The sequence below is a fragment of the Aquarana catesbeiana genome, linkage group LG04 (assembly GCF_042186555.1).
Source record: "Aquarana catesbeiana isolate 2022-GZ linkage group LG04, ASM4218655v1, whole genome shotgun sequence".
In the NCBI taxonomy this organism is placed as follows: Eukaryota; Metazoa; Chordata; class Amphibia; order Anura; family Ranidae; genus Aquarana; species Aquarana catesbeiana.
The window spans coordinates 671,986,294-672,013,310 of record NC_133327.1 but is presented as its reverse complement, the minus strand read 5'-3'; the positions used below and the strand labels follow the sequence as shown (position 1 = coordinate 672,013,310).

The window sequence follows — 27,017 nt, the reverse complement described above, 5'->3', positions numbered from 1 at the left end:
ATAATAACGTATTATTATTATTATTATTTCATTCTGTTCGAATTGTTTAGATGCAGGATTCGTTATTTCGCTTAATTCGTAACTTTAAATAAATTTGTATTAGTTACATTCACCAACAGCCAAATTTGAAAGGGAATTCCAATACCTATAATTTAATAGTTAGTTAGTTATTATTTCAAATTTTTGGATTTTCGTTCTTTTGAATTTTCGGATTTTCCTTTCTTATTTTCGGATTTTTGAATTTCTGAATTCTCAAATTTCAGAATTTTTAAATTTCAGAATTTCCGCAAAAAAACGAATGAAATGAAAAAAAACAAATTTTTCGACAGTGCACATGTCTAGTAATTTCCATCTTCCAGGGGGATCGCACAGATATGACACATACATATGTACATTGATCCAAGCTGGACCAATGTAACAATGTAACAATGTAAAAATATCCATAGCTGGAATCCTTCTTTACATTGCTACATGTATGGTGAGCATTATCCTCCCTCTACCTCCCCACTCTTTTGTTCTCTTCTCTCCACCCACAGATCCAACCCCTCTAATGCAGGCCATATACGTAATGAGAAACTAAAAAAATCGATCCCAAATTTGATTGTTTCAAGCGGTCTTTTGCTCAAGGCAAATGTTCGCTACAACAAAGAAAAAGATCAATTTGGTTGTATTGGAGAGGATTTACTGAGTATAAAGCTTCTTTTTCTAAATAAATCACATATTCAGGAAGTACAGGAAATACCTTTTGATTTTCCTAGAATGTCAGTGTCCTTGTCATCCCTCTACACATAATACAATGTTATCTTTCCTCTTTAAACCATTAATCTCCCCATCTCTGTGTAAAAGAGATGAACCGAAACAGACATATACTATATTACCAAAAGTATTGGGACACCCGCCTTTATACACACACATAAACTTTATTGGCATCCCAGTCTTAGTCCGTAGGGTTCAATATTGAGTTGGCCCACCCTTTGCAGCTATAACAGGTTCAATTCTTCTGGGAAGGCCGTCCACAAGGTTTAGGAGTGTGTCTATGGGAATGTTTGACCATTCTTCCAGAAGAGCATTTGTGAGGTCAGGCACTGATGTTGGATGAGAAGGCCTGGCTCGCAGTCTCCACTCTAATTCATCCCAAAGGTGTTCTATCGGGTTGAGGTCAGGACTCTGTGCAGGCCAGTGAAGTTCCTCCACCCCAAACTTGCTCATCCATGTCTTTATGGACCTTGCTTTGTGCACTGGTGTGCAGTCATGTTGGAACAGGAAGGGGCCATCCCCAAACTGTTCCCACAAAGTTGGGGGTATGAAATTGTCCAAAATGTCTTGGTATGGTGACGCCTTAAGAGTTCCCTTCACTGGAACTAAGGGGCCAAGCCCAACCCCTGAAAAACAACCCCCACACCATAATCCCCCCTCCACCAAATGATTTGGACCAGTGCACAAAGCAAGGTCCATAAAGACATGGATGAGCGAGTTTGGGGTGGAGGAACTTGACTGGCCTGCACAGAGTCCTGACCTCAACCCAATAGAACACCTTTGGGATGAAATAGAGTGGAGACTGCGAGCCAGGCCTTCTCATCCAACATCAGTGCCTGACCTCACAAATGCCCTTCTAGAAGAGCGGTCAAACATTCCCATAGACACACTCCTATACCTTGTGGACAGTCTTCCCAGAAGAGTTGAAGCTGTTATAGCTGCAAAGGGTGGGCCAACTCAATATTGAACCCTACGGACTAAGACTGGGATATCATTAAAGTTCATGCGTATGTAAAGGCAGGTGTCCCAATACTTTTGGTCATGTAGTGTATTTGAGTGACAACAGTAGCTCCCTGCATAGATACAGTGGATGAGTGAGCCTAGCTACTCAGGGACAAGAAGTGTGTTATATGGAGGATTAGACCTCATGCACACTGGGTGTTTAGCTCCAGTATTTCGGTGTGTGTGGAAGGTACAGCCTTGCGGCAGGCAGTCTGGCAAACTCCGTGATAGGCTGTGGTTGGGCGGGGGAGTAAAAATTAATTGTGTTTAATGCAGTATGCACCCAGGGACAAATGCCTGGAATGCAAGCAGTCTGGTGAAAAAAATAAATAAAACGAATGCATCCACCACATATTAGAATGGTACTTTAAGCTGCAATTTGGTTTTGGTTTAGATATGTCTTATTATCACTCTAACAATACAATTAGGGTAAATAGTATAATTCATTTGGGTGTGTAAATGGTTGCTATTTTATTAGTCAATCCAGATGACTAAATATTCACTGAATATATTTGCTTTATTAGCTTATTCTATGACCTGACATTCTTGTGTAAAAGAAAAAAACTGAGATAAAACGAACAGGCAAGTAAACTTTTCTTATAGTTAAAGCATATTATAACTCAAAAACAAAAATGCTACCTATTGTGACCTATCAGCTTATAGATGTAGTGGCTGCATTTGTTTTCTTTTTTGTTTTTCATTATTTTCACCTTGTGATACTGTCAGTACCACACTTCCTGTCCCAGGGTGACAACACTCATTCTCCATACTGTGTCAGCAATGGCATCCCTAGGGGGGGGGGGGGCAGAGGGGACCCTAACCCCCCCAACATTATGCTGTGGCCCACAATGTGCCCCCCCCCCCCATTAAATTTTTTTTTTTTCTTAAATAAAAAGGCAATGTCTTTTTGTTTGCATCCGTAGCGGATGCGCCACGTCTTACTCGGGCTGCCGCTGGAGTAACACAGTCTCTTTTGAGAGGGAGAGCGTCCCCAGTCAGCTGGGCAGTGCACATATCTAGTAATTTTGATCTTCCAGGGGGATCGCACAGATATGACACATACAGACAGGTCTACAAAATTCCGCTTCTCTCCAACTGGACATAATCACCAATGTAAGGAGTATTCTTCCCACTGATCACCAATGTAAGGAACATTCTTCTCACTGATCACCAATGTAAGGAAAATTCTTCCCACTGATCACCAATGTAAGGAACATTCTTCTCACTGATCACCAATGTAAGGAAAATTCTTCCCACTGATCACCAATGTAAGGAACATTCTTCTCACTGATCACCAATGTAGGGAACATTCTTCTCACTGATCACCAATGTAGGGAACATTCTTCTCACTGACCACCAATGTAAGGAACATTCTTCTCACTGACCACCAATGTAAGGAACATTCTTCTCACTGATCACCAATGTAAGGAACATTCTTCCCACTGACCACCAATGTAAGGACGGTCTGCCTATGTAAACAAGGCAGATCGCTGTTCTGTCACAGAGGGAGAGAGAGATCTGTGATTCCCGCTAATCAGGAACACAGATGTCTCTCTTTCTCCAGTCAGTCCACCCCCCAGACAGTAAGAAAGCACACCCAGGGAACACACTTAACCCTTTGATCGCCCCCTAGTGTTAACACCTTCCCTACCAGCGTCATTTATACAGTGATCAGTGCATTTTTATAGCACTGATCACTGTATTGGTGCCACTGGTCCCCAAAAAGTGTCACTTAGTGTCAGATTTGTCCGCCACAATGTCGCAGTCCTGTTAAAAATCACAGATCGCCACCGTTACTAGTAAAAACAATTAAAAAAATAAAAAGTCCCTAAATATATCTCATGGTTTGTAGATGCTATAACTTTTGCGCAAATCAATCAATATACGCTTTTTGGGATTTTTTTTTTTACCAAAGATATACAGTATCACAGAATACAAATTGACCTAAATTGATGAAGAAATTTTCTTATTTTTTTTTTTTTTTCAAAATTGTCGCTCTTTTTTGTTTATAGCGCAAAAAAAAAACAAAAACACAGAAGTGATCAAATACCACCAAAAGAAAACTCTATTTGAGGGGAAAAAGGGACGTCAATTTTATTTGGGTACAGCATCGTACAGCCGTGCAATGCAGTGCCGTATCGCAAAAAATGGCCTGGTCAGGAAGGGGGTAAAACCTTCCAGAGCTGAAGTGGTTAACAGATCAAAGGGACTTTTTAAAAAAATTTTATATAGGGATGTAGTAATTGACAGCAGCCACTAGATGTCACTCATGTTAACTTTAACCTTCATCTATGTAGCCCTTTACACTCCCCTTGCCTGAAAGCATATTTCCACTTATGCGGTCCAATTTGAGATGAACACTAATAGACACATTAAAAAAAAAAAAAGAAATAAGCAAAAAAGCAAAAAAAAAAAATTAAAAAAAAGTTTAATTTTCATCTGAAATACTTTAGAAAAATCACCTGTTTGCCAGGGTAGCCTTATTTCTAACAGCCTACACACAAGGGCTAACACAAAGTGAATAATGTATGTTATGAAGATAGGGTCATCTTAGGGAATACACCAAAAAAAGACAAAACAGTACCCTGCATGCATTAATTGCTACCGTTATGATTCAAATATGTTCTGCATAACCCCAATACACTTCATCAATGTTCCATAGTTACATAGTTAGTCAGGTTGAAAAAAGACACAAATCCATCTAGTTCAACCAATAAAAATAAATTAATTAAAAAATAAAAAATAATATCATACAATCCCATTTATTCAATCCTATACCCACAGTTGATCCAGAGGAAGGCAAAAAACCCCAGAAAAGCATGACCCTATTTGCTCCAGCAGGGGAAAAAATTCCTTCCTGATTCCAGAGAGGCAATCAGATTTTCCCTGGATCAACTTTATCTATAAATGTCAGTACCCAATTATATTCTGTACATTTAGGAAATAATCCAGACCTTTCTTAAAGCAATCTACAGAGCTGACCAGAACCACCTCTGGAGGGAGTCTATTCCACATTTTCACAGCTCTTACTGTGAAGAAACCTTTCCGTGTTTGGAGGTGACATCTTTTTTTCCTCTAGACGTAAAGAGTGCCCCCTTGTCCTCTGTGATGACCTTAAAGTGAATAACTTAACACCAAGTTCACTATATGGACCCCTTATATATTTGTACACGTTGATCATATCCCCCCTTAATCTCCTCTTCTCAAGAGAGAATAAATTCAGTTCCTCTAATCTTTCCTCATAGCTGAGCTCCTCCATGCCTCTTATCAGTTTGGTTGCTCTTCTCTGCACTTTCTCCAGTTCCCTGATATCCTTTTTATGAACTGGTGCCCAAAACTGAACTGCATATTCCAGATGAGGTCTTACTAATGATTTGTACAGGGGGGGGGCAAGATGATATCTCTCTCTCTGGAGTCCATACCTCTCCTAATACAAGAAAGGACTTTACTCTCTTTGGAAACTGCAGCTTTGGCATTGCATGTTATTATTGAGCTTATGATCTACCAAAACCCTCAGATCCTTCTCCACTACGGATTCCCGAGCTCATGCATTTTAATAATAGATCTGATGTGGGATAAGGCCAATATGTCAGCCTTTATGGTCTGCAACTAGGACAGCCAGTCATTTCCATGTCCCAATGATCAGCAACAGTTTTCTCTCTCTTCTGAGCTCCGCACAAAACACTCTGCAAAAGTGTCAGAAAATTGCCTCTCGTTGAATATTTTATGACTTTTTTTTTCGCAGCAACACAGCCGTGAAAAACCCCTCAGACTGGAATACAACAAGCAGTGCGGTCAGGAATGTTACTTAAAGCACTATACAGGGTTGTGCCACATCTATTATATCTGTCCCTGAACTATGAGACTTCAGATCCTCACCATTCAGAATGGTGCTATGTAACAAATCAGTGAGTCACACTTACAGCTATGAGTAAAGAAAACCTTTACTGGCAGAATCATGTAGGTTGTTTTTGCCCACATGCTTTTGAGGATGTGCGTTGCCTTTACTTTTTTTTTTTTCTGGCTTTCGTGCTTTCTGGTCAGGTCAGTGACCTTCAAAAAGCATCCAGCATACTTACAAGGCATACAGGACTGCACCGTGGCTTAGTGGTTAACACTTATGCCTTGCACCACTGGGGTCCTCAGTTTAAATCCCAGTGACCAGGGGCGGACTGACCATTCGACCACTCGGGCACTGCCCGAGGGCCCCGGGCCACTAGGGGGCCCCATCAGGGTTGCCAGCCTCAGTAAAACCAGGGACAGTATGTAGAAATCTGTATTTTTTTTACATCTGTCTCTGAAATGTCGCTTACCGACATCCATTTGGTCTAAAAATCCCGAGATTATAGCTGCCCCACTTCTCCAGTACCTTCTCAGCCAATAGAAACATGTCTGTGTATACTGTGTGTACATGTATGTGTATACTGTGCGATTGTATACTGTGTGTGTATACTGTGTGGCCCCATAATCTCTGATTACCTGGGGGCCCCATAATCTCCTATTGCCCGGGGGCCCCATGAGTTGTCAGTCCGCCCCTGCCAGTGACACTATCTGCATGGAGTTTCTATGTCCTCCCTCTGCATGTGTGAGCTTCCTCTCACATTGGTCCAAGTACGTGAGATAGGGACCTTATGCCGTGTAAATAAAAGCGGGCGGACTTTTCGGCATCAAAGGTCCGATGGTCTTTCCGACAGACTTTCGACTGACTTTTGACGGACTTCCGACAGACTGTCGAAAGAACAGACTTGCCTACACACAATCACACCAAAGTCCGACGGATTCGTACGTTATGACGTATGACTAAAATAAGGGAGTTGATAGCCAGTAGCCAATAGCTGCCCTTGCGTCAGTTTTTGTCCGACGGACTAGCATACAGACGACCGTTTTTTTCGACCGGACTCGAGTCCATCGGAAAGATTTGAAACATGTTCCAAATCTAAGGTCCGTCTGATTTTTGACCGAAAAAGTCCACTGCAGGTCCGATGAAGCCCACACACGGTCGGATTGTCCGATGGATTCGTCCCGTCGGACCAGTCCGGTCGAAAAGTCCGCCCGTGTGTACACGGCATTAGATTGTAAGCTCCTGGAGGACAGGTACTTAGGTGAATATAAAAATAGAGAGAGAGAAATGGGGTGGGATTATAAAGGTGCCAACAGATAACAATGGAAACCAAAATGATTTAAAAAATAAGCCATAGCAGTCAATAAGGGTATGCCTATATAGCAAGAATAATGTACAAGTGAATGTGAGAGATGACATCACTGAGGGAGCTAGGGAGGAGGTGGAATCCTTATGGGTAGAGCTCCAAAGGGATGAAGCTAAGGGGAAAATAATACTGGGAGTATGCTATAGGCTCCCTAACCTGAGGGAGGAGGGGGGGGCAGACGGATCTCCTATCACAAGTTGCATTAGCAGCAAGGATGGGAAGTGTTATCATAATGGGGGATTTTAATTATCCAGACATAGACTGGGCGGAGGGAACAGCGCATTCATCTAAGGCTTGCCAGTTCCTAAATGTCTTGCAGGACAATTTCATGGTTCAGACGGTAGATACACCAACTAGAAATAAAGCGTTACTGGATCTACTGATTACCAACAATACAGATCTGATCACGGATGTGGAAATACGGAGCAATTTAGGTAACAGCGATCACAGGTCAATTGGCTACAGTATAAATTACACAAAAAGGAAACATAAGGGGAATACAAAGACACTGATTTTCAAAAGAGCCAACTTCCCTAAACTACAAACCTTGCTAGAAGGCGTAAATTGGGATAAAATCTTAGGAACAAAGAATACGGAGGAGAGATGGGTTTGCTTTAAGAGCATATTAAATAAGGGCATTAGCCAATGGGTAATAAATTTAAAAGAGCAAACAAAAGTCCTGGATGGCTTAACTCCAATGTAAAAATGCATATAAAAGCAAAGGAGAAGGCCTTCAAAAAATACAAGGTTGAGGGATCATCATCATCAGCATTCAGACTTTATAAAGAAATGTATGGGTGCAATAAGAATGGCTAAGATAGGACAAGAAAGACACATAGCGGAGGAGAGCAAAAAAATCCCAAGAAAATCTTTAAGTATGTAAACAGTAAAAAAGGGAGGACAGACCATATTGGCCCCATAAAGAATGAGGAAGGACATCTGGTTACAAAGGATGGGGAGATGGCGAAGGTATTGACTTTATTCTTCTCTTCAGTCTTCATGAGGGAATCGGGGGGCTTCAGTAACCAAAACTGCAGTGTTTATCCTCATGACACAACACAAGAAGCACCTCCATGGTTAACAGAGGACAGAATTAAAATTAGACTTGGGAAACTTAACATTAATAAATCACCGGGACCAGATGGCTTGCACCCAAGGGTACTTAGGGAACTCAGTCAAGTGATTGCCAGACCATTGTTCCTAATTTTTACTGACAGTCTACTGACTGGAATGATACCAGGTGATTGGAGAAAAGCCAATGTAGCACCAATATTTAAAAAGGACCCAAAATACATTCCTGGGAATTACAGACCAGTTAGCCTAACATCAATAGTATGCAAGCTCTTGGAGGGGATGATAAGGGACTATATACAAGATTTTAGTAATGAGAACGGTATCATTAGCAGTAATCAGCATGGATTCATGAAGAATTTTTCTTGCCAAACAATCTATTAACCTTCCATGCAATCTAGATAAAGGAAGGCCCGTAGACGTGGTGTATCTGGATTTTGCAAAAACATTTGACACAGTTCCCCACAAACGTTTACTGTACAAAATAAGGTTGGTTGGCATGGACCATTGGGTGAATACATGGATTGAAACCTGGCTACAAGGGCGAGTTTAGAGGGTGGTGATAAATGGGAAGTACTCAGAATGGTCAGGGGTGGGTAGTGGGGTCCCCCAGGGTTCTGTGATGGGACCAATCCTATTGATTTTGTTCATAAACGACCTGGAGGATGGGATAAACAGTTCAATCTCTGTATTTGCGGACGATACTAAGCTAAGCAGGGCAATAACTTCTCCGCAGGATGTGGAAACCTTGCAAGAAGATCTGAACAAATTAATGGGGTGGGAGACTACATGGCAAATGAGGTTTAACGTAGAAAAATGTAAAATAATGCATTTAGGTGGCAAAAATATGAATGCAATCTATACACTGGGGGGAGAACCTCTGGGGGAATCTAGGATGGAAAAGGACCTGGGGGTCCTAGTAGATGATAGGCTCAGCAATGGCATGCAATGCCAAGCTGCTGCTAACAAAGCAAACAGAATATTGGCATTAAAAGGGGATCAACTCCAGAGATAAAATGATAATTCTCCCGCTCTACAAGACTCTGGTCTGGCCGCACCTGGAGTATGCTGTCCAGTTCTGGGCACCAGTCCTCAGGAAGGATGTACTGGAAATGGAGCGAGTACAAAGAAGGGCAACAAAGCTAATAAAGGGTCTGGAGGATCTTAGTTATGAGGAAAGGTTGTGAGCACTGAACTTATTCTCTCTGGAGAAGAGACGCTTGAGAGGGGATATGATTTCAATTTATAAATATCGTACTGGTGACGGAAGGGAGTTTAAAAAGACTCATGGCCACTCATTAAAATTAGAAGAAAAGAGGTTTAACCTTAAACTACATAGAGGGTTCTTTACTGTAAGAGCAGCAAAGATGTGGAATTCCCTTCCACAGGTGGTGGTCTCAGCGGGGAGCATCGATAGTTTCAAAAAACTAAGCACCTGAATGACCACAACATACAGAGATATACAATGTAATACTGACATATAATCACACACATAGGTTGGACTTGATAGACTTGTGTCTTTTTTCAACCTCACCTACTATGTAAATTTGTACATCCTTCATGTACTTCAAGACACTGATACTGAGAGGTGCTACTTCTTATTTTGCAACATCATTGACATTTGTGCTTGTTTAATGAATGTAAGTAGACAACCCAGATACCATTATGGTTTAAAACTATACTGACACACATTACATGATCCCTCCCTGGTTCCTTGCCTATGGGATCTATGGGATCTATATCATTATAAACCCACAATCATAGCACTATCTTACCAGCTGATGTATACTGGAGGTGGACTATGGCAGGTGTCACCCAACACAAATGTTTCATATGTAAAGGTTTTATATGTAAAGGTGATACTTATAGGCATCAGCTCACATATAACTCATACTTCCTTCTCTGTACTTGATATAAATCAGCCCAGTTTGTCTCCTGACAGACCTGTTCAGGGAAACTTTCCCAGGTGAGAGCAGAAGCTAATGTCCATGGTACTAAAGTGGCTGCTGTCCATGGTACTGAATGTAGCTGTGGCACTGATATCTCTGACCATGGTACTGAATGTAGCTGTGGCACTGACATCTCTGACCATGGTACTGAATGTAGCTGTGGCACTGACATCTCTGACCATGGTGCTGAATGTAGCTGTGGCACTGACATCTCTGACCATGGTGCTGAATGTAGCTGTGGCACTGACATCTCTGACCATGGTGCTGAATGTAGCTGTGGCACTGACATCTCTGACCATGGTGCTGAATGTAGCTGTGGCACTGACATCTCTGACCATGGTGCTGAATGTAGCTGTGGCACTGACATCTCTGACCATGGTGCTGAATGTAGCTGTGGCACTGACATCTCTGACCATGGTGCTGAATGTAGCTGTGGCACTGACATCTCTGACCATAGTGCTGAATGTAGCTGTGGCACTGACATCTCTGGCCATGGTGCTGAATGTAGCTGTAGTACTGACATCTCTGACCATGGTGTTGAATGTAGCTGTAGCACTGACATCTCTGACCATGGTACTGAATGTAGCTGTAGCACTGACATCCCTGACCATGGTACTGAATGTAGCTGTGGCACTGATATCTTTGACCATGGTACTGAATGTAGCTGTGGAACTGACATCTCTGACCATGGTACTGAATGCATCTATAGCACAGTTGTGTTAGTGCTACAGCATTATTTTAGCACCATAAACAGAGCTGTAAGTGCTACAGTATCATATCAGTACATGATGCTGAATGCTGCTGTAGCACTGACAGCACTGCTCATGATGCTATAGCCCTGACAGCTTAGTCTATGGTGTTACATTCATGATGTAGTACTGAAAATGCTGTCCATGATGCTGTAGCACTGACAGCACTGTCTATAGTGCTAAAACAACAAATGGTGCTGTAGCACTGACAGTGCTGTCCATGGTGCTGTTGCTTGTGATAGTGCTGACCATGAAGTTTCATGGTGCTATAGTACAGACTATTGTGACTGTTGTACTGAAATGATGCTTTAGCGCTGACAGTACTGTCCATGGTGCTGAATGGTGCTTTACCACTGCCGATGCTGTCCATGTTGCTAGAATAATGCTGTAGTACTGACAGTTCTGTCCATGGCACTAAATGCATATGTAGGACTGACAGTTTGTTCTGTCCATGGCACTGAATGCATATATAGCACTGACAGTTCTGTCCATGGCACTGAATGCATATGTAGAACTGACAGTTTTATCCATGGGACTGAATGCATATGTAGTACTGACAGTTCTGTCCATGGGACTGAATGCATATGTAGTACTGACAGTTCTGTCCATGGCACTGGATGCATATGTAGCACTGACAGTTCTGTCCATGGCACTGAATGCATATATAGCACTGACAGTTCTATCCATGACACTGAATGCATATGTAGCACTGACAGTTCTGTCAATGGGACCGAATGCATATGTAGCACTGACAGTTAAGTCCATGGAAACTAATGTATATGTAGCACTGACAGTTCTGTCTATGGGACTGAATGCATATGTAGCACTGACAGTTCTGTCCATGGAAATGCATATGTAGCACTGACAGTTCTGTCCAGGGAAATGCATATGTAGCACTGACAGTTCTGTCCATGGAAATGCATATGTAGCACTGACAGTTCTGTCCATGGAAATGCATATGTAGCACTGACAGTTCTGTCCAGGGAAATGCATATGTAGCCCTGACAGTTCTGTCCATGGAAATGCATATGTAGCACTGACAGTTCTGTCCAGGGAAATGCATATGTAGCACTGACAGTTCTGTCCATGGAAATGTATATGTAGCACTGACAGTTCTGTCCATGGAAATGCATATGTAGCACTGACAGTTCTGTCCAGGGAAATGCATATGTAGCACTGACAGTTCTGTCCAGGGAAATGCATATGTAGCACTGACAGTTCTGTCCATGGAAATGCATATGTAGCACTGACAGTTCTGTCCATGGAAATGTATATGTAGCACTGACAGTTCTGTCCATGGAAATGCATATGTAGCACTGACAGTTCTGTCCATGGAAATGCATATGTAGCACTGACAGTTCTGTCCATGGAAATGTATATGTAGCACTGACAGTTCTGTCCATGGAAATGCATATGTAGCACTGACAGTTCTGTCCATGGAAATGCATATGTAGCACTGACAGTTCTGTCCATGGTGCTGAATGTCTCCGCTCTGTGCGGTCCCATTCCCGACCCACCATCCGCTGCCACTTACCTTCCACAGAGCCCATCAACAGGCTCATCAGCAGCAATACCGGCAGCATCCTTCCCCCGACAATTTCCCGACACTCCTCGTCTGTCTTCAGCAACAATACTGAGGATTTCTCCCTCAATCCCAACCCCCCGGTGACTTCTCCTTCCCCGCTCCCGATGTGTACAGATCCGCCCTGTCGGTGCTGACTGCTGGAGATCCTCAGGAAGATCGGAGTGTGTGTGCTGCAGCCGCTGAGCCCGGCTCTATATAAAGACAAGGTGCGGGCGTGGGAGGCTGGGCTCCTCTCCATCCAGGAACGTGCGTCACCAGATCCCCCCAAACACTTCTCTCCAATCTTCACAGCCATCAATTATTCATCCCAGGGATGTCTGACAATTCACATCAAAAACATATTCATAGTAGAAAAACAAACACTGTCTACTCTCAGTGCAGATATATTGATTTATATACTAAATATAGTTTATTTGAGATAAATATATAAATATAAATATATATATATATATATATATATATATATATATATATATATATATATATATATATATATATATATATATATATATACACACACATATATATATACATACATATATATATATATATATATATATATATATATATATATATATACACATATATATATATATACACACACACACATATATATATATATATATATATATATATATATATATATATATATATATATATACACACACATATATATATATATATATATATATACATATATACATACACATATACATATATATATATTTACTGTATATGTATGTGTGTGTATATTTATATATATATATATATATATATATATATATATATATATATTAAAGCTGCATGATTCTGGATAAAATGAGAATCGCAATTTTTTTGTTTAGAATAAAAAACAGGATTCTCTCAAGATTCTCAGTGTAACATCTTCATTTACATTATACAATAAAATTGAGCTAACTTTACTGTTTAGTTTTCTTTTTTATTTTATTGAAGTGTAAAATTGCATTTAAAAGACCACTGCACAAATAGAGTGTGACATAAAATATTGCAACGACCGCCATTTTATTCTCTAGGGTCTCTGCAATAAATAAATAAATTATATATATATATATATATATATATATATATATATATATATATATATATATATATATAATGTTTTGGAGTTCTAAGTAATTTTCTATCAAAATTACTGGTTTTAACTTGTAAGCAACATGTGTCAGAAAAAGGCTTATGGCTTGTACACACGATCCGAATATCGCACAACCTTTTTCGCTTAATAGTCGCAAGTAGAAATTGAATAGGTAAATAAAGTCACAAAAATTCTCGTACGACAGAAAAAAAAAAAAATCAGAAATCAGAAGTGATGTCATGTGTTGTAATGTATTTGTATTGTATTTTCTGACGACAACTATGCTGACTAAACGAAAATCGCACGATCTGGTATCGTACGAGGAAAATTTTCGTGCATGTGCGTTCGAATAATATTGGATGAACTGTGGTGATCGGCTCTCGAAAATAGTGTACACACGATTCGAAAATCGTACGATTCTTCCTCGGACAACAGTTTTGGTACAATATTCGGATCCTGAGTACGGGCCATTAGTCTTTAAAGTGGTTGTACAGTCAGAAGGTTTTTTTATCTTAATGCATTTAGATAAAAAGCCTTCTGTGTGCAGCAGCCCTCCTCGGTCTAATACTTACCTGAGCCCCAATCTCTGTCCTGCGATGTCCACGAGTGTCTGGGCTGTCCGAGACTTTACCTCCTGATTGGCTGAGACACATCAGTGGCGCCAATGGCTCCCGCTGCTCTCAATCAAAGTCAGTCAGCCAATCAGAAGAGAGAGTGGCCTGGCCACGGCTCCGTGTCTGAATGGACACATGGAAATGTGACTCGGCTTGGGTGCCCCCATAGCAAGCTGCTTGCTGTGCGGACACTCGACAGGAGGGAGGGGCCAGGAGCACTAAAGAGGAACCTGAGAAGAGGAGGATTGGGGCTGCTCTGTGCAAAACCATTACACAGAGCAGGTAGGTATAACATGTTTGTTACTTTTATGGAAAAAAAACAAGACTTTACAATCAGGTGGTTAAACTGACCTCATTTGCAGACCGAAGTTCATCCCTTTGATCTGATAAATGATTAGGAAGATACAATGTTTCTTTTTATCTCTCTTTCAGCCCTGGCTCACATTGATGCTACTTTAAAAACGTGCTACTTTACTTGATGTAGCGCAATTTCAGGTGCTACATTTTTGTAAATATTTTATTATGTCTTTTCATGTGACAACACTGAAGAAATGACACTTTGCTACAATGTAAAGTAGTGAGTGCACAGCTTGTATAACAGTGTAAATTTGCTGTCCCCTCAAAATAACTCAACACACAGCCATTAATGTCTAAACCACTGGCAACAAAAGTGAGTACACCCCTAAGTGAAAATGTCCAAATTGGGCCCAATTAGCCATTTTCTCTCCCCGGTGTCAAGTGAGTCATTAGTGTTACAAGGTCTCAGGTGTGAATGGGGAGCAGGTGTGTTAAATTTGGTGTTATCGCTCTCACTCTCTCATACTAGTCACTGGAAGTTCAACATGGCACCTCATGGCAAAGAACTCTCCGAGGATCTGAAAAAAAGAATTGTTGCTCTACATAAAGATGACCTAGGCTATAAGAAGATTGCCAAGACCCTGAAACTGAGCTGCAGCATGGTGGCTAAGAACATACAGCGGTTTAACAGGACAGGTTCCACTCAGAACAGGCCTCGCCATGGTCTACCAAAGAAGTTGAGTGCACGTGCCCAGGGTCATATCCAGAGGTTGTCTTTGGGAAATAGAAGTATGAGTGCTGCCAGCATTGCTGCAGAGGTTGAAGGGGTGGGGGGTCAGCCTGTCAGTGCTCAGACCATACGCCACACACTGCATCAAATTGGTCTGCATGGCTGTCATCCCAGAAGGAAGCCTCTTCTAAAGATGATGCATAATGCCCCGTACACACGAGCGGAATTTCCGTCGGAAAAACCTTGGATGATTTTTCTGACGGAATTCCGCTCAAGCTTGGCTTGCATACACACAGTCACACAAAAGTTCTCTGAACTTTCGATCGTCAAGAACGCGGTGACGTACAACACTACAACGAGCCGAGAATATGAAGTTCAATGCTTCTGAGCATGCGTCGAATTGTTTCCGAGCATGCTTGATTTTTGGCGCGTCCAAATTGCATACAGACGATCGCATTTTCGGATAGGAACTTTTCCCGAGCGAAAAATAGAGAACATGCTTCCAAACTTTTGCTGGAATTCTGCAAAAGTCCGATGGAGCATACACACGGTCGTGTTTTCCGATCAAAAGCTCTCATCGTAGTTTTGCTGGCGGCATTTCCGATCATGTGTACGCGGCATTAGAAAGTCTGCAAACAGTTTGCTGAAGACAAGCAGACTAAGGACATGGATTACTGGAACCATGTCCTGTGGTCTGATGAGACCAAGATAAACTTATTTGGTTCAGATGGTGTCAAGCGTGTGTGGGGGCAACCAGGTGAGGAGTACAAAGACAAGTGTGTCTTGCCTACATCAAGCATGGTGGTGGGAGTGTCATGGTCTGGGGCTGCATGAGTGCTGCCGGCACTGGGGAGCTACAGTTCATTGAGGGAACCATGAATGCCAACATGTACTGTGACATACTGAAGCAGAGCATGATCCCCTCCCTTCGGAGACTGGTGCCGCAGGGCAGTATTCCAACATGATAACGACCCCAAACACACCTCCAAGATGACCACTGCCTAGTTAAAGAAGCTGAGGGTAAAGGTGATGGGCTGGCCAAGCATGTCTCCAGACCTAAACCCTATTGAGCATCTGTGGGACATCCTCAAACAGAAGGTGGAGGAGCGCAAGGTCTCTAACATCCACCAGCTCCGTAATGTTGTCATGGTGGGGTGTTAGAGGACTGCAGTGGCAACATGTGAAGCTCTGGTGAACTCCATGCCCAAGAGGGTTAAGGCAGTGCTGGAAAATAATGGTGGCCACACAAAATATTGACACTTTGGGCCCAATTTGGACATTTTCACTTAGGGGTGTACTCACTTTTGTTGCCAGCGGTTTAGACATTAATGGCTGTGTGTTATGTTATTTTGAGGGGACAGCAAATTTACACTGTTATACAAGCTGTACACTCACTACTTTACATTGTAGCAAAGTGTCATTTCTTCAGTGTTGTCACATGAAAAGATAGAATAAAATATTTACAAAAATGGAAGGGGTGTATTCACCTTTGTGAGATACTGTATATATATATTACTAAAAGTACTGGGACACCTGCCTTTACACACACATGAGTCAAGTTCCTCCACCCCAAACTCGCTCATCCATGTCTTTATGGGCCTTGCTTTGTGCACTGGAGGAACTTGACTGGTCTGCACCGAGTCCTGCCCTTAACCCAATAGAATACCTTTGGGATGAATTAGAGCGGAGACTGCGAGCCAGGCCTTCTCGTCCAACATCAGTGCCTGACCTCACAAATGCTCTTCTGGAAGAATGGTCAAACAGTCCCATAGACACACTCCTAAATCTTGTGGACGGCCTTCCCAGAAGAGTTGAAGCTGTTATAGCTCCAAAGGGTGGGCTAACTCAATATTGAACCCTACAGACTAATGCCCCGTACACACGGTCGGACATTGATCGGACATTCCGACAACAAAATCCTCGGATTTTTTCCTACGGATGTTGGCTCAAACTTGTTTTGCCTACACACGGTCGCACAAAGTTGTCGGAATTTCCGATCGCCAAGAACGCGGTGACGTCAAGCACGTATAACGAGACTAGAAAAGGCCAGTTCAGAACCAAGCGCGGCACCCTTTGGGCTCCTTTTGCTAATCTCGTGTTAGTAAAAGTTTGGTGAGAGACGATTCGCGCTTTTTCAGACTCGTGGCTTTCAGATCGTTTTCTGCCTTTCAGTTTGTGCTTGTGGGTTTGTATCTGCTCTTCAGTGCGTGCAGTCAGTTCGTATCGGAGTTTTCTGTGCGATCTTGTCCGCTCGTTGCTGTTTTTCAGGTCGCTCTTCACAGGCCTTGCTGTTCTTCAGTGCGTTCTGTTACTTCGTTCTGAGCAGCCGACCGTTTTCTAGCCATGTTTCGTATGCGTACTCCTCGTACAGTTCGTGCTGTGCGGGGGCTTGGTGTTGGGGTCCTGACCTTGACACAAGTCCAGTCCATGAACAGGGTGGGGAGGAGTTCATGGACCAAGAATTGGTTGCTTCAGCGTGACCAGTTCTGTCATATGCCTTTGCTCCATGAGATCCGTGAGAAGAATCCTGAGGATTTCAGGAACTTTCTCAGGATGACGGACCCCGTATTTCACCGTTTGTTGGCTTCGCTGACCCCTTATATCAGCAGGCAGGATACCTGCATGAGGCAAGCCATCACTGCGGAGCAGAGGCTGGTCGCTACCCTGCGGTATTTGGCAACAGGGAGAAGCCTGCAGGACCTCAAGTTCTCGACAGGCATCTCCCCCCAGGCTCTTCTTTGTGGACATTTACTGCTTGTGTTTGTTTTAGCTGACCCTGACAGAAATGTGTGGAGTCCAGAAAATGGCGTGATTGTGTAACCTTATACAAAGCACTGTTGGCTGTTATTTACTAAATGCAAAGACACTTTTCACTACAAGTGCACTTGCAACTGCACTGAAACTGCACTTGTAGTGCAAAGTGGATTTGCCCTTAGGAAATTACCCCCATTTTCTCATCAAACAACAATTACATCACCCCAAAAGTGTTGTAGCGTTGAGACAATAATCCACACATTCTTGATGAACAATCTTTTTAATACCTGCACAATCACATGTGCATTTACCAAAGGTTTTTCTGACAAACCAACATGTTTATTGTATAACATATTTTGTGGTGTCATTATCCAAAATCAAAATGTCCATTTTATAGAAAACAGGCCTGTGTAAAACCCACAAGAAAGACACAAATCTTGATCTTACAAAGTTCACATTTGGTAGAACTGGAAGGCAATATCAGACATGAGTATTTAGGAACTGTGTTTGATATTGCGTTCAGATGGGGGGAAATCACCCCTGGAAAAGCCAAATTTGGAAGATGCACACAAATTTCCCAATGTCAACATGTGCTAGCTGCCATCACGGGGGATGAAGGGACGTGTTTTGGGGGAGAAAGCCCTTCCTCACCGCTACTTTATTATTGAGGAAGGGGTTGCACCCCCAAAACGCGTCCATTGATCTCCCGTGATGGCAGATAGCACATGTTGACACACTGTGTGCATCCTCCAAATTTGGCTTTGGGAAAAATCACAAAAACATTTCGCACATTGTAGCAGACAAAAGAAGAAAGTGATTTGGAGGGGTTTTAAACTCGCCCCAAAACATCAATGATGTTTTTATATTTTGGAATAACATCATTGATGTTTTGCTTGATGTTTTCCAATTGTAAATTACACCCCATGATCTTCCCGATCAGGATCTGGGCACTTTCGGATGTGAAAGGATCTTCATCCACAACCTCACGATCACCTAAAAAGAAAGGAAACCCAAAATAAATTAGGTCAAAAAAAAATGCCGCAATCCATCTCTTATCTGAGCCTGTGGTTGCAGACACTCACCTGTTGTGGTGACTAGTTCCACCACGTCTTCATCCTCCTGCTCAGCTTGTGTTGGGGGGATTTCCCCTTCTTCCAGAGGGGGGGGGGGGCTCTGGTCTCCTCGGATGAGGGGTGTCCTCCGAGTCTTTTCTCCCCTATGTAAAACAAAAATGGTATAATTATCACACAGATATTTGATGGCAGAACTCTAAAGATGAAACATTGCTTGGAAGTGGGGTACAATTATCTATTTTAGCAGAGTTCCAAGATGTTGCTTTTTTAGTGTCCTTTGTCAAGCTGCAATACTTTACCTGTTTTGTACAAGCTTCACAGATGGAGACCCCCCTATAGTATACACTGGAGCACCTGTGTGGCCCCCCTAATAAAAATGGTGTTCTGGGGTCCCACACTAGTGCTCCAGTGTTCAGATGTGAAAACAGCTGCTCAGTGTCCTCTCCTTACACACAATCTAGTTTGCATTTCATTCTAGTAACAAAGCCATCTCCACAACCCAATTCTTTGAAGACAAGTATAGGGCCTCAAAATGGTGGCCAAATGCATATGGGCTAAACAATGGTATTTTATAGTCCGAAAAAAAAATGTGTGATCCGAACGAATAATGTGCCCATGAACATGAAAGTTGCCATTTTAAACTGTACAACAGTTCCTAAAAGCACATGGAGCAGCACGAACGTAATAAACACAAGAACAATAGGAACACAGCACAACTACTTACTTTTTTGCAGCACTCTCCGGATCTTTCTGTACTGCTCATGTTCTCGTAATTTCAGGTCCGACCACCGGTTCCTGAGCTGATCTTTCGATCGTCGTACCCCGAATTTCCGGTGCAGACTCCTGACCACTTTCGCTATGATCTTGGCCTTTCGGACATTGGGGTTGGGGTAAGGCCCATACTTTCCATCATAGTCGGCCTTCTTCAGGATGTCCACCATTTCCAACATCTCCCCAAAGGACATATTTGAGTCCTTTAATCTCCTTCTGGATCGGGACGTTTCAGGCTCCAGCCTTTCCTCCTCCTCCTCCTCCTCGTTGCTGTAAATAGCACGATCCTGCTGTCTCTCCGCCATGTGCTCTTCCTCCACTGCGCCAAACAAAAAGGGGCGGGGAATAGAATAGAAAGAACGTCAGGGGCGGGCGGAGTTATACCCATGCGCAGTGTGTATAAATCGTAACGCACGCGTCTTACGTACGATCTGTGAGCGGAGGAAGGAGCATCGGAGACGCCGATCGTGCTAACGAAGGTAGGATCTAAACTTGGGCCTATACTGCTTCGAAATGGAAGCCTATATTGTAACAAGATTAGGGGAGATTGGCCTGACATTAGGGTTTGTCTTGTGTTGTGTCTTACAGAGAAAATGGATGGGTTCAACGACCACAATTTCCTGCCCCTGTTCATAGACAAGTACAGGGAGCTGCCCTGTCTGTGGCAAGTGAGACACCCCCACTATAATCACAAACAGAAGAGGCAGGCAGCGCTGGAGAAACTGCTGGAGTTGGTGAAGCCGGTGGTCCCCACAGCAACCATCCCTTATTTAAAAGCTAAAATTGGTGGCCTGAGGAGCACTTATCTTAGGGAGCGCAAGAAGGTCACAGATTCCCAGAGGTCCGGAGCTGCAGCAGATGATGTTTATGTCCCCAGGCTCTGGTACTATGAGAGACTGCGATTTCTGTCAGACCACACTGAAGTCAGGGAATCCCTCTCCACTCTTCCTTCCACTCTTCCTTCCACCCCAGCTGAGGCTTCCGATGTCCAACCTGGGCCTTCCAGCCAGGAAGAAGTGGAGGAGCCCAGCTGGAGTCAGGTATAGCATTCTTCTACAGATTTCTGGTCAATAAAGAAATTATGTTTACTAGATGTTATTATTGATCACTAATTGCTGCTTGAAAGTGTTTTACATATCAATAGACAGTAGTGGGCACCCAAAATTGGGACAAGAATGAAAAATGCTGGGCTCAGAAGGATAGTCTGTTATATTTGTTAACATTTAATTTGCAGCAGTCAGGAGGTGAAAATTGTGTGTGATTGATGAAAACAATACTAAAACTATGTCCCTTTTTCATACACAGGAAGACCTCAGCCAGGAGGAGGCTGTGGAATGTGGCAGTCAGGAGGAGGCGGGGATTAGTGGCAGCCAGGAGGAGGCGGGGATTAGTGGCAGCCAGGAGGAGGCGGGGCTAAGTGTCAGCCAAGAGAAGCCAGGGACAAGTCGCAGCCTGACTGAGTCTCAGGTCCCTCCCCTCCGCCTGCCATATAAAAGGGCCAGGAAGGCCACTCCCAGTCCTGTGCAGGATTCAGCGTACAGGCTGATCCAGGAGGCTTCTGCGTCCCTCAGAGCCTTCCCCAGTCCTGAAGAGGCCTTTGCCTGCATGGCTGCCACAAAATTGCAGGGCATGCAGGAGGGCCAACGCAAGATCTCTGAGGACCTGATTTATAAAGTCCTTCGTAAGGGGTTGAGTGGGGAACTGACACACAAGACGGATGTCATGGAGAGGGACGATCCTCCTCCTCCTCCTCCTCCTCCTCCTCCTGCTGCCACAACTCCACCACCACAGCCAAAGGCTGGAAGGAAGCGTGGAAGGAAGACCTGAGAGTGATTGCCCTGGGTTCAGTCTGGTCTGACAAAAGCTGCAGTCTCTTGTATGACCACAGCCTGGGGACACAGATGTCATCTGCTGCTTTCCGGATCTCTGGGACTTCTGGACCAGACTGCCCTCCATTAGATATGGACTCCTCAGGCCACCAATTTTGCTTTTAAATAATTGATGTGTGCCCTGGGGGTCCAAGGCTTCGCCCACTTCTGCAGTTTCTCCAGCGTTGCCTCCCTCTTTGTTTATAGTTGTGACCCCTTAATAAAATATTTTTAGGTAAATTCTACTCTCCTGTGTGTGTTTTCATCCAAAAAGGACAGTTTGTTGGTGACGATTCAGGTACATTTCTAAAGTACAATGTAAAGTACAACACCAAACAATCTCCTCCTACAGATTAAATAGAACAACATATTAATGGTGTTGTGGGAACTTGTCACAAAAAACACACAAACATTTTCGGGAGTACAAATCAAAATCACCAACAAAAAAAAATAAATAAAAAGAGAAACACAAAAAAAGATTCTACATTAAAGTAAAAAAAAAAAAAAAAAATAAAAAATATGTTGTCAGATGTGAGAAATCAAAATATATTGAGGGAATCCCGATAAATAGTAACGAAAAAAGTTTGTGAGAAGTGTGTGTGAATATGAGCATCAAAACGACTTAATTCTTGTCACATTATAAAGAAGAAGAGAGTGCGCTGTATTAAACCATCTTTTACATTGCAGCGTGACGAAAGTGCTTTATCCATTACGAACGCTAAGTTTACCAGAACGAGCTGTCCCGTGTCGGAATTTCTTCTGAGCATGCGTGGCACTTTGTGCGTCGGAACAGGCCACACACGGTCGGAATTGACGCGATCGGATTTTGTTGTTGGAAAATTTTATCTCCTGCTGTCCAACTTTGTGTGTCGGAAAATCCGATGGAAAATGTCCGATGGAGCCCACACACGGTCGGAATTTCCGACAACACGCTCCGATCGGACATTTTCCATCGGAAAATCCGACCGTGTGTACCGGGCATAAGACTGGGATGTTGAAAGAGAGTGCCAGCTTTAAAAACACATGGAAATGGTACATACGTCCTATCAAATGGAAGGGAGAGTAAGACTGGGATACCATTAAAGTTCATGTGTGTGTAAAGGCAGGCGTCACAATACTTTTGGTAATATAGCGTATCTTTGGGTGTTTACTTTCCAAAAAGGGGTCATTTGGGGGGTATTTGTACTGTTGTGGCATTTTATGGCCTCAAGAAATTAGATAGGCCGTCAGTACATCAGGATTGATCAACTTTCAAATAGCTATACCATAGTTTGTGGACTCTATAACTTTCACACAGACACTGATTTGGGTCATTTTTACCAAAGATATGTAGCAGAATACATTTTGGTCTAAATTTATGGGAAAAAAAGATTATTTGTTTGAAAAATGTTATAACTGAAGATAAGAAAAACGTTTTATTTTTTTAATTTTTTTAATTTCCAGTATTTTTTCTTTTATATAGCAAAAAAAAAAAAAAAAAAAACAGTGGTGATTAAATACCACCAAAAGAAAGCTCTATCTGTCTAAAAAAAAATGTAAAAAAGTAAGAATTTCATTTGGGTACAGTATTTTCTGACTAAGTAATTGTCATTCAAAGTGTGACAGCGCTGAAATCTGACAATACAAATAAATATATAATAATGTATAATAATAATAATATATACAGTAACTGCAATCAGTCTATTCCAAAACGCCTAAAGCATTCAAGCGTCGTACAGAGCGAGGGAAGAAGTTATTCCACAACCTTGAGGTATGGGAACAAATACTTCAATACCATCCACCAGAAGGTAGCAATGTATACAGATCATTACCAGAATGCAAAATATCTTCTGAGGGCAACCCCCCCCCCCCCCCAGTTTATCAATTCTCAGTGAGTCACCGGTAATTCTCACAAAAATATTGCTTTAAGGAGTGGAAAACTGTAATATATTAAATTTTTATGTTTGGGGTTCCATACACTTTAAATCTCAGACACATTTGTGCAAATCTTCATAGAAGCTCCATGAGGTCAGAACGCTCAATACTACTGAAATGTAGCCAAGATGATCACACCCAAGTCATTTAAGTATCCATTAACATTAACCAGACATTGGCAGACTCAAGAAATATACTTTGTCTACTTCTTGAGCTGCTGTATATCAAAGTACTCTTTACTGATATTACATATACCCAGGGAAGCAACTGACCAAGGTTTACACAACCAAAAATAATAAACTGGCCCAGCAGCACTGGGGTCTTCGGTTCAAATCCCAAACACGGCACTGTGTGTTTCTGTGTCAGCAGTGGGGTCCTCCTGGGTCTCCTACCAAGGACTCCCTGTACATTCTCATGGCAATGTATAGTGCGAGCTGACACAGTCTTACCCTGTGCCAGAAGGTCAACTTAAATTTGTCTGGAACTTGATCATGGTTCTTTATCCACCATTCGAACAATCCTTTGTTGCAATCTTTCAATTAATTTATATCTTTCGTCCACGTCCAGGGAGATTAGCTACAGTGCCATGGACTGTAAACTTCTTGACAATGTTGCGCACAGTGGACACGGAAACATTAAGATCTCTGGAGATGGACTTGTAACCTTGAGATTGACCATGCTTTTCTGCAATTTTTTTCTCAAATCCTCAGACAAATCTTTGCTGCTCTTTCTCTTCTCCATGCTCCGTGTGGCACACAAAGACACACAACTGAAAGGTTAAATCAATTTTTTCCACCATTTTAACTGGTTGCCAGCGTGATTTCTATATTGTCAGCACTTGTTAATTAATACAGGTCAGTATAATTACAAATTACAGGAGCATCACAAACTTGGAATGCAATTACTTCCTACAATTTTGAGAAGGTGCCAATAATTTTGTCCAGTCCATTAATTGGAGTTGGGTGTGCAGTGTAATATAACTGGGTACTGACCTTTATAGGTAAAGCTGATCCAGGGAAAATCCGATTGCCTCTCGGGGGATCAGGAGGGAATTTTTTCCCCTGCTGTAGCAATTTGGATCATACTTTGCTGGGGGGTTTCGCCTTCTCCTGGGTCAACTGTGGGTGAAGGATTGTGTGTATGGGATTGTATTTTTTTTTTTTTTTAACTAGATGGACTTGTGTCTTTTTTCAACCTGACTAGTTATGTAACTTTGTAACTATGTGTCAGATTTGGCTTTTTTTTCTCCACTGTGGGTGAAGGATTGTGTGTATGGGATTGTATTTTTTTTTTTTTTAACTAGATGGACTTGTGTCTTTTTTCAACCTGACTAGTTATGTAACTTTGTAACTATGTGTCAGATTTGGCTTTTTTTTTTCTCCACTTTTTTGTGTCATATCAATACAAACAAAAGAAATAAACATGCAAATGCCTAAACATTTGTAATTGCAACAATTTTACTGGGAGAAGTGGTGCATTATCTGACAGAAATGCAGGGGTGACAATATTTTTGGCCATAACTGTATATGTACAGCATAAATTGATAGCACTACATAAGTACCTGTAATAATAATAATAATCATAATAATAATAATAATCATGACTTGGAAATTTTATAGATAGGCAACTCCTATTTGTATTCTATTTTGTATGTATTGTGCACTGCACTAATAATGTTTTCAATACATGTTTGCATTCTTTCGAGTCCTGATTAGAATTAACCTGCCTATGTTACGCCCCTTGTTACAATAAGGGTACAATTGTAATATTATTGTGAATGTGATGCCTACGTAATCTTGTGTATAAAAACCTTCAATTGTGTCAAATAAAACCGGACAGTTATTTTGGAAAGATGCGGAGTGTATCCTTTTGTGTCTGTTCTCTGCCGCAGTAGTTATTATTAATTTGGAACCGCTAATCAATATGAGGATAGGAGTTGCCTATCTCTAAAATTTTGAGAACAAGTAATAATAAACAGAACAGAGGAACCTGACCGGCTTTAATATTTCCTATAGGCGCTTTCATTAATCAGTACAGCGGTGTCACATTTGCATTTACCGACAATTGTACCATAAAATGATACCTTAAAAAGATTAAACCAGAGGCTTGTGAATTATTAGAAAATGCAAATATGATTATTTTCCTGCAATTTTTGAAACTTTTGAGAAGCTCAGCAAGGGGAACACGACATTTACATAATCAATTCCTCAAAGGACGTCTCGCTGTGTACAATCTACAACATTAAAGGAACAGAGAGAGGAAACCGCTCATTTTAAATCGAATTCTTGTTTGAATTCTCAATTCAGAATGCTTACGTTGTTGAACAAAATAATTTATCACGGATGAACAAAAGCTTTACTTCTTCTTTTATAGTTTGAATTATGATTTCATTATATTACTACACATGTATGATGAACCTTATTGGCACCTGTGATTTAGTGGTATACCATTCAAGGCTAGAATAAACATAAATTTAAGCTTACGCAAAACTACTTGCAGTGAACCAACGCCCACACACACACACACACACTACAAGGGTTAAATGCTCATTAGGTTTTTGGGTTAGAGCAGTGGTCTCCCAACTGCGGCCCAGGGGCCACATGCAGCCCTTTGATTGCTTTTATATGGCACTTGGGGCATTATTCCCTCCACTGTCAGCAACAGTAGGTCATAGTTTCTGCCACCGACATTGGGGCACTATTCCTCCCATCGAAACCAAAGATGGGCACTATTCCTCACACTGATACCAATGATGGGGCACTATTCCTCTCACTGATACCAATGATGGGGCACTATTCCTCCCACTGATACCAATGATGGCGCACTATTCCTGGCACTCCATTCTGCATTGTTATGTTTTAACCACTTGACCTCCGGAAGGTTTTACCCCCTTCATGACCAGAGCATTTTTTTTAGCTATTCAGCACTGCACTACTTTAACTGCCAACTGCATGGTCAGGCAATACATTACACAAACAAAATTTATATAGCAAATGGAGCTTTCTTTTGGTGGTATTTGATTACTACTGTGATTTTTTTTATTTTTTGCGATATAAATGAAAGAAAATGAAAATTTTGAAAAACAAAAAAAAAAAACACTATTTTTTACTTTCTGTTATAAAATTTATCCCCAAAAAAATAATTGAATTTCTTCATAAATTTAGTCCAAAATATATTTTGCTACAAGTCTTTGGTAAAAAAAAAAAAAAATCCCAATAAGTGTATATTAATTGGTTTGTGCAAATATAGTATATATACTGGAATTTATGCAGCTATAGACGCTATATTGTAATGGTGATGATCAGAGACTTATAGTGTGACTGTAATAGGGTGGCGGGAAATATGGCACTAACTGACACTGACATCGCTAGTGACACTAATACAGTGATCAGTGATAATACTGACACTGGCTGGGAAGGGCTTAACATCTAGGAGCAATTAAGGGGTTAACTGTGTGCCTAACAATGTGTAATGTGTGATGCTTTTACTTTACTATCTAGCTGTTTTTTCTCCCAGCCTTGCAGGGAGAAGAAACAGCCAGATCGCTGTTCACAGTACACTCTGGGTGTAATTGGTCACATCCG

General features: G+C 41.8%; 1 protein-coding gene across 1 annotated transcript in view; it reads right to left on the bottom strand.

The window, feature by feature from the left end:
• Nucleotides 1–12,537, bottom strand: part of CHGB (chromogranin B) — a 103,507-nt gene extending 90,970 nt beyond the window's left edge. The window contains exon 1 of the mRNA XM_073628614.1: nt 12,269–12,537. Coding sequence (XP_073484715.1) covers nt 12,269–12,317 — 49 coding nt within the window. The 5' untranslated portion in view covers nt 12,318–12,537. The remainder of the gene's footprint in view (nt 1–12,268) is intronic.
• Nucleotides 12,538–27,017: the final 14,480 nt, after the last annotated feature.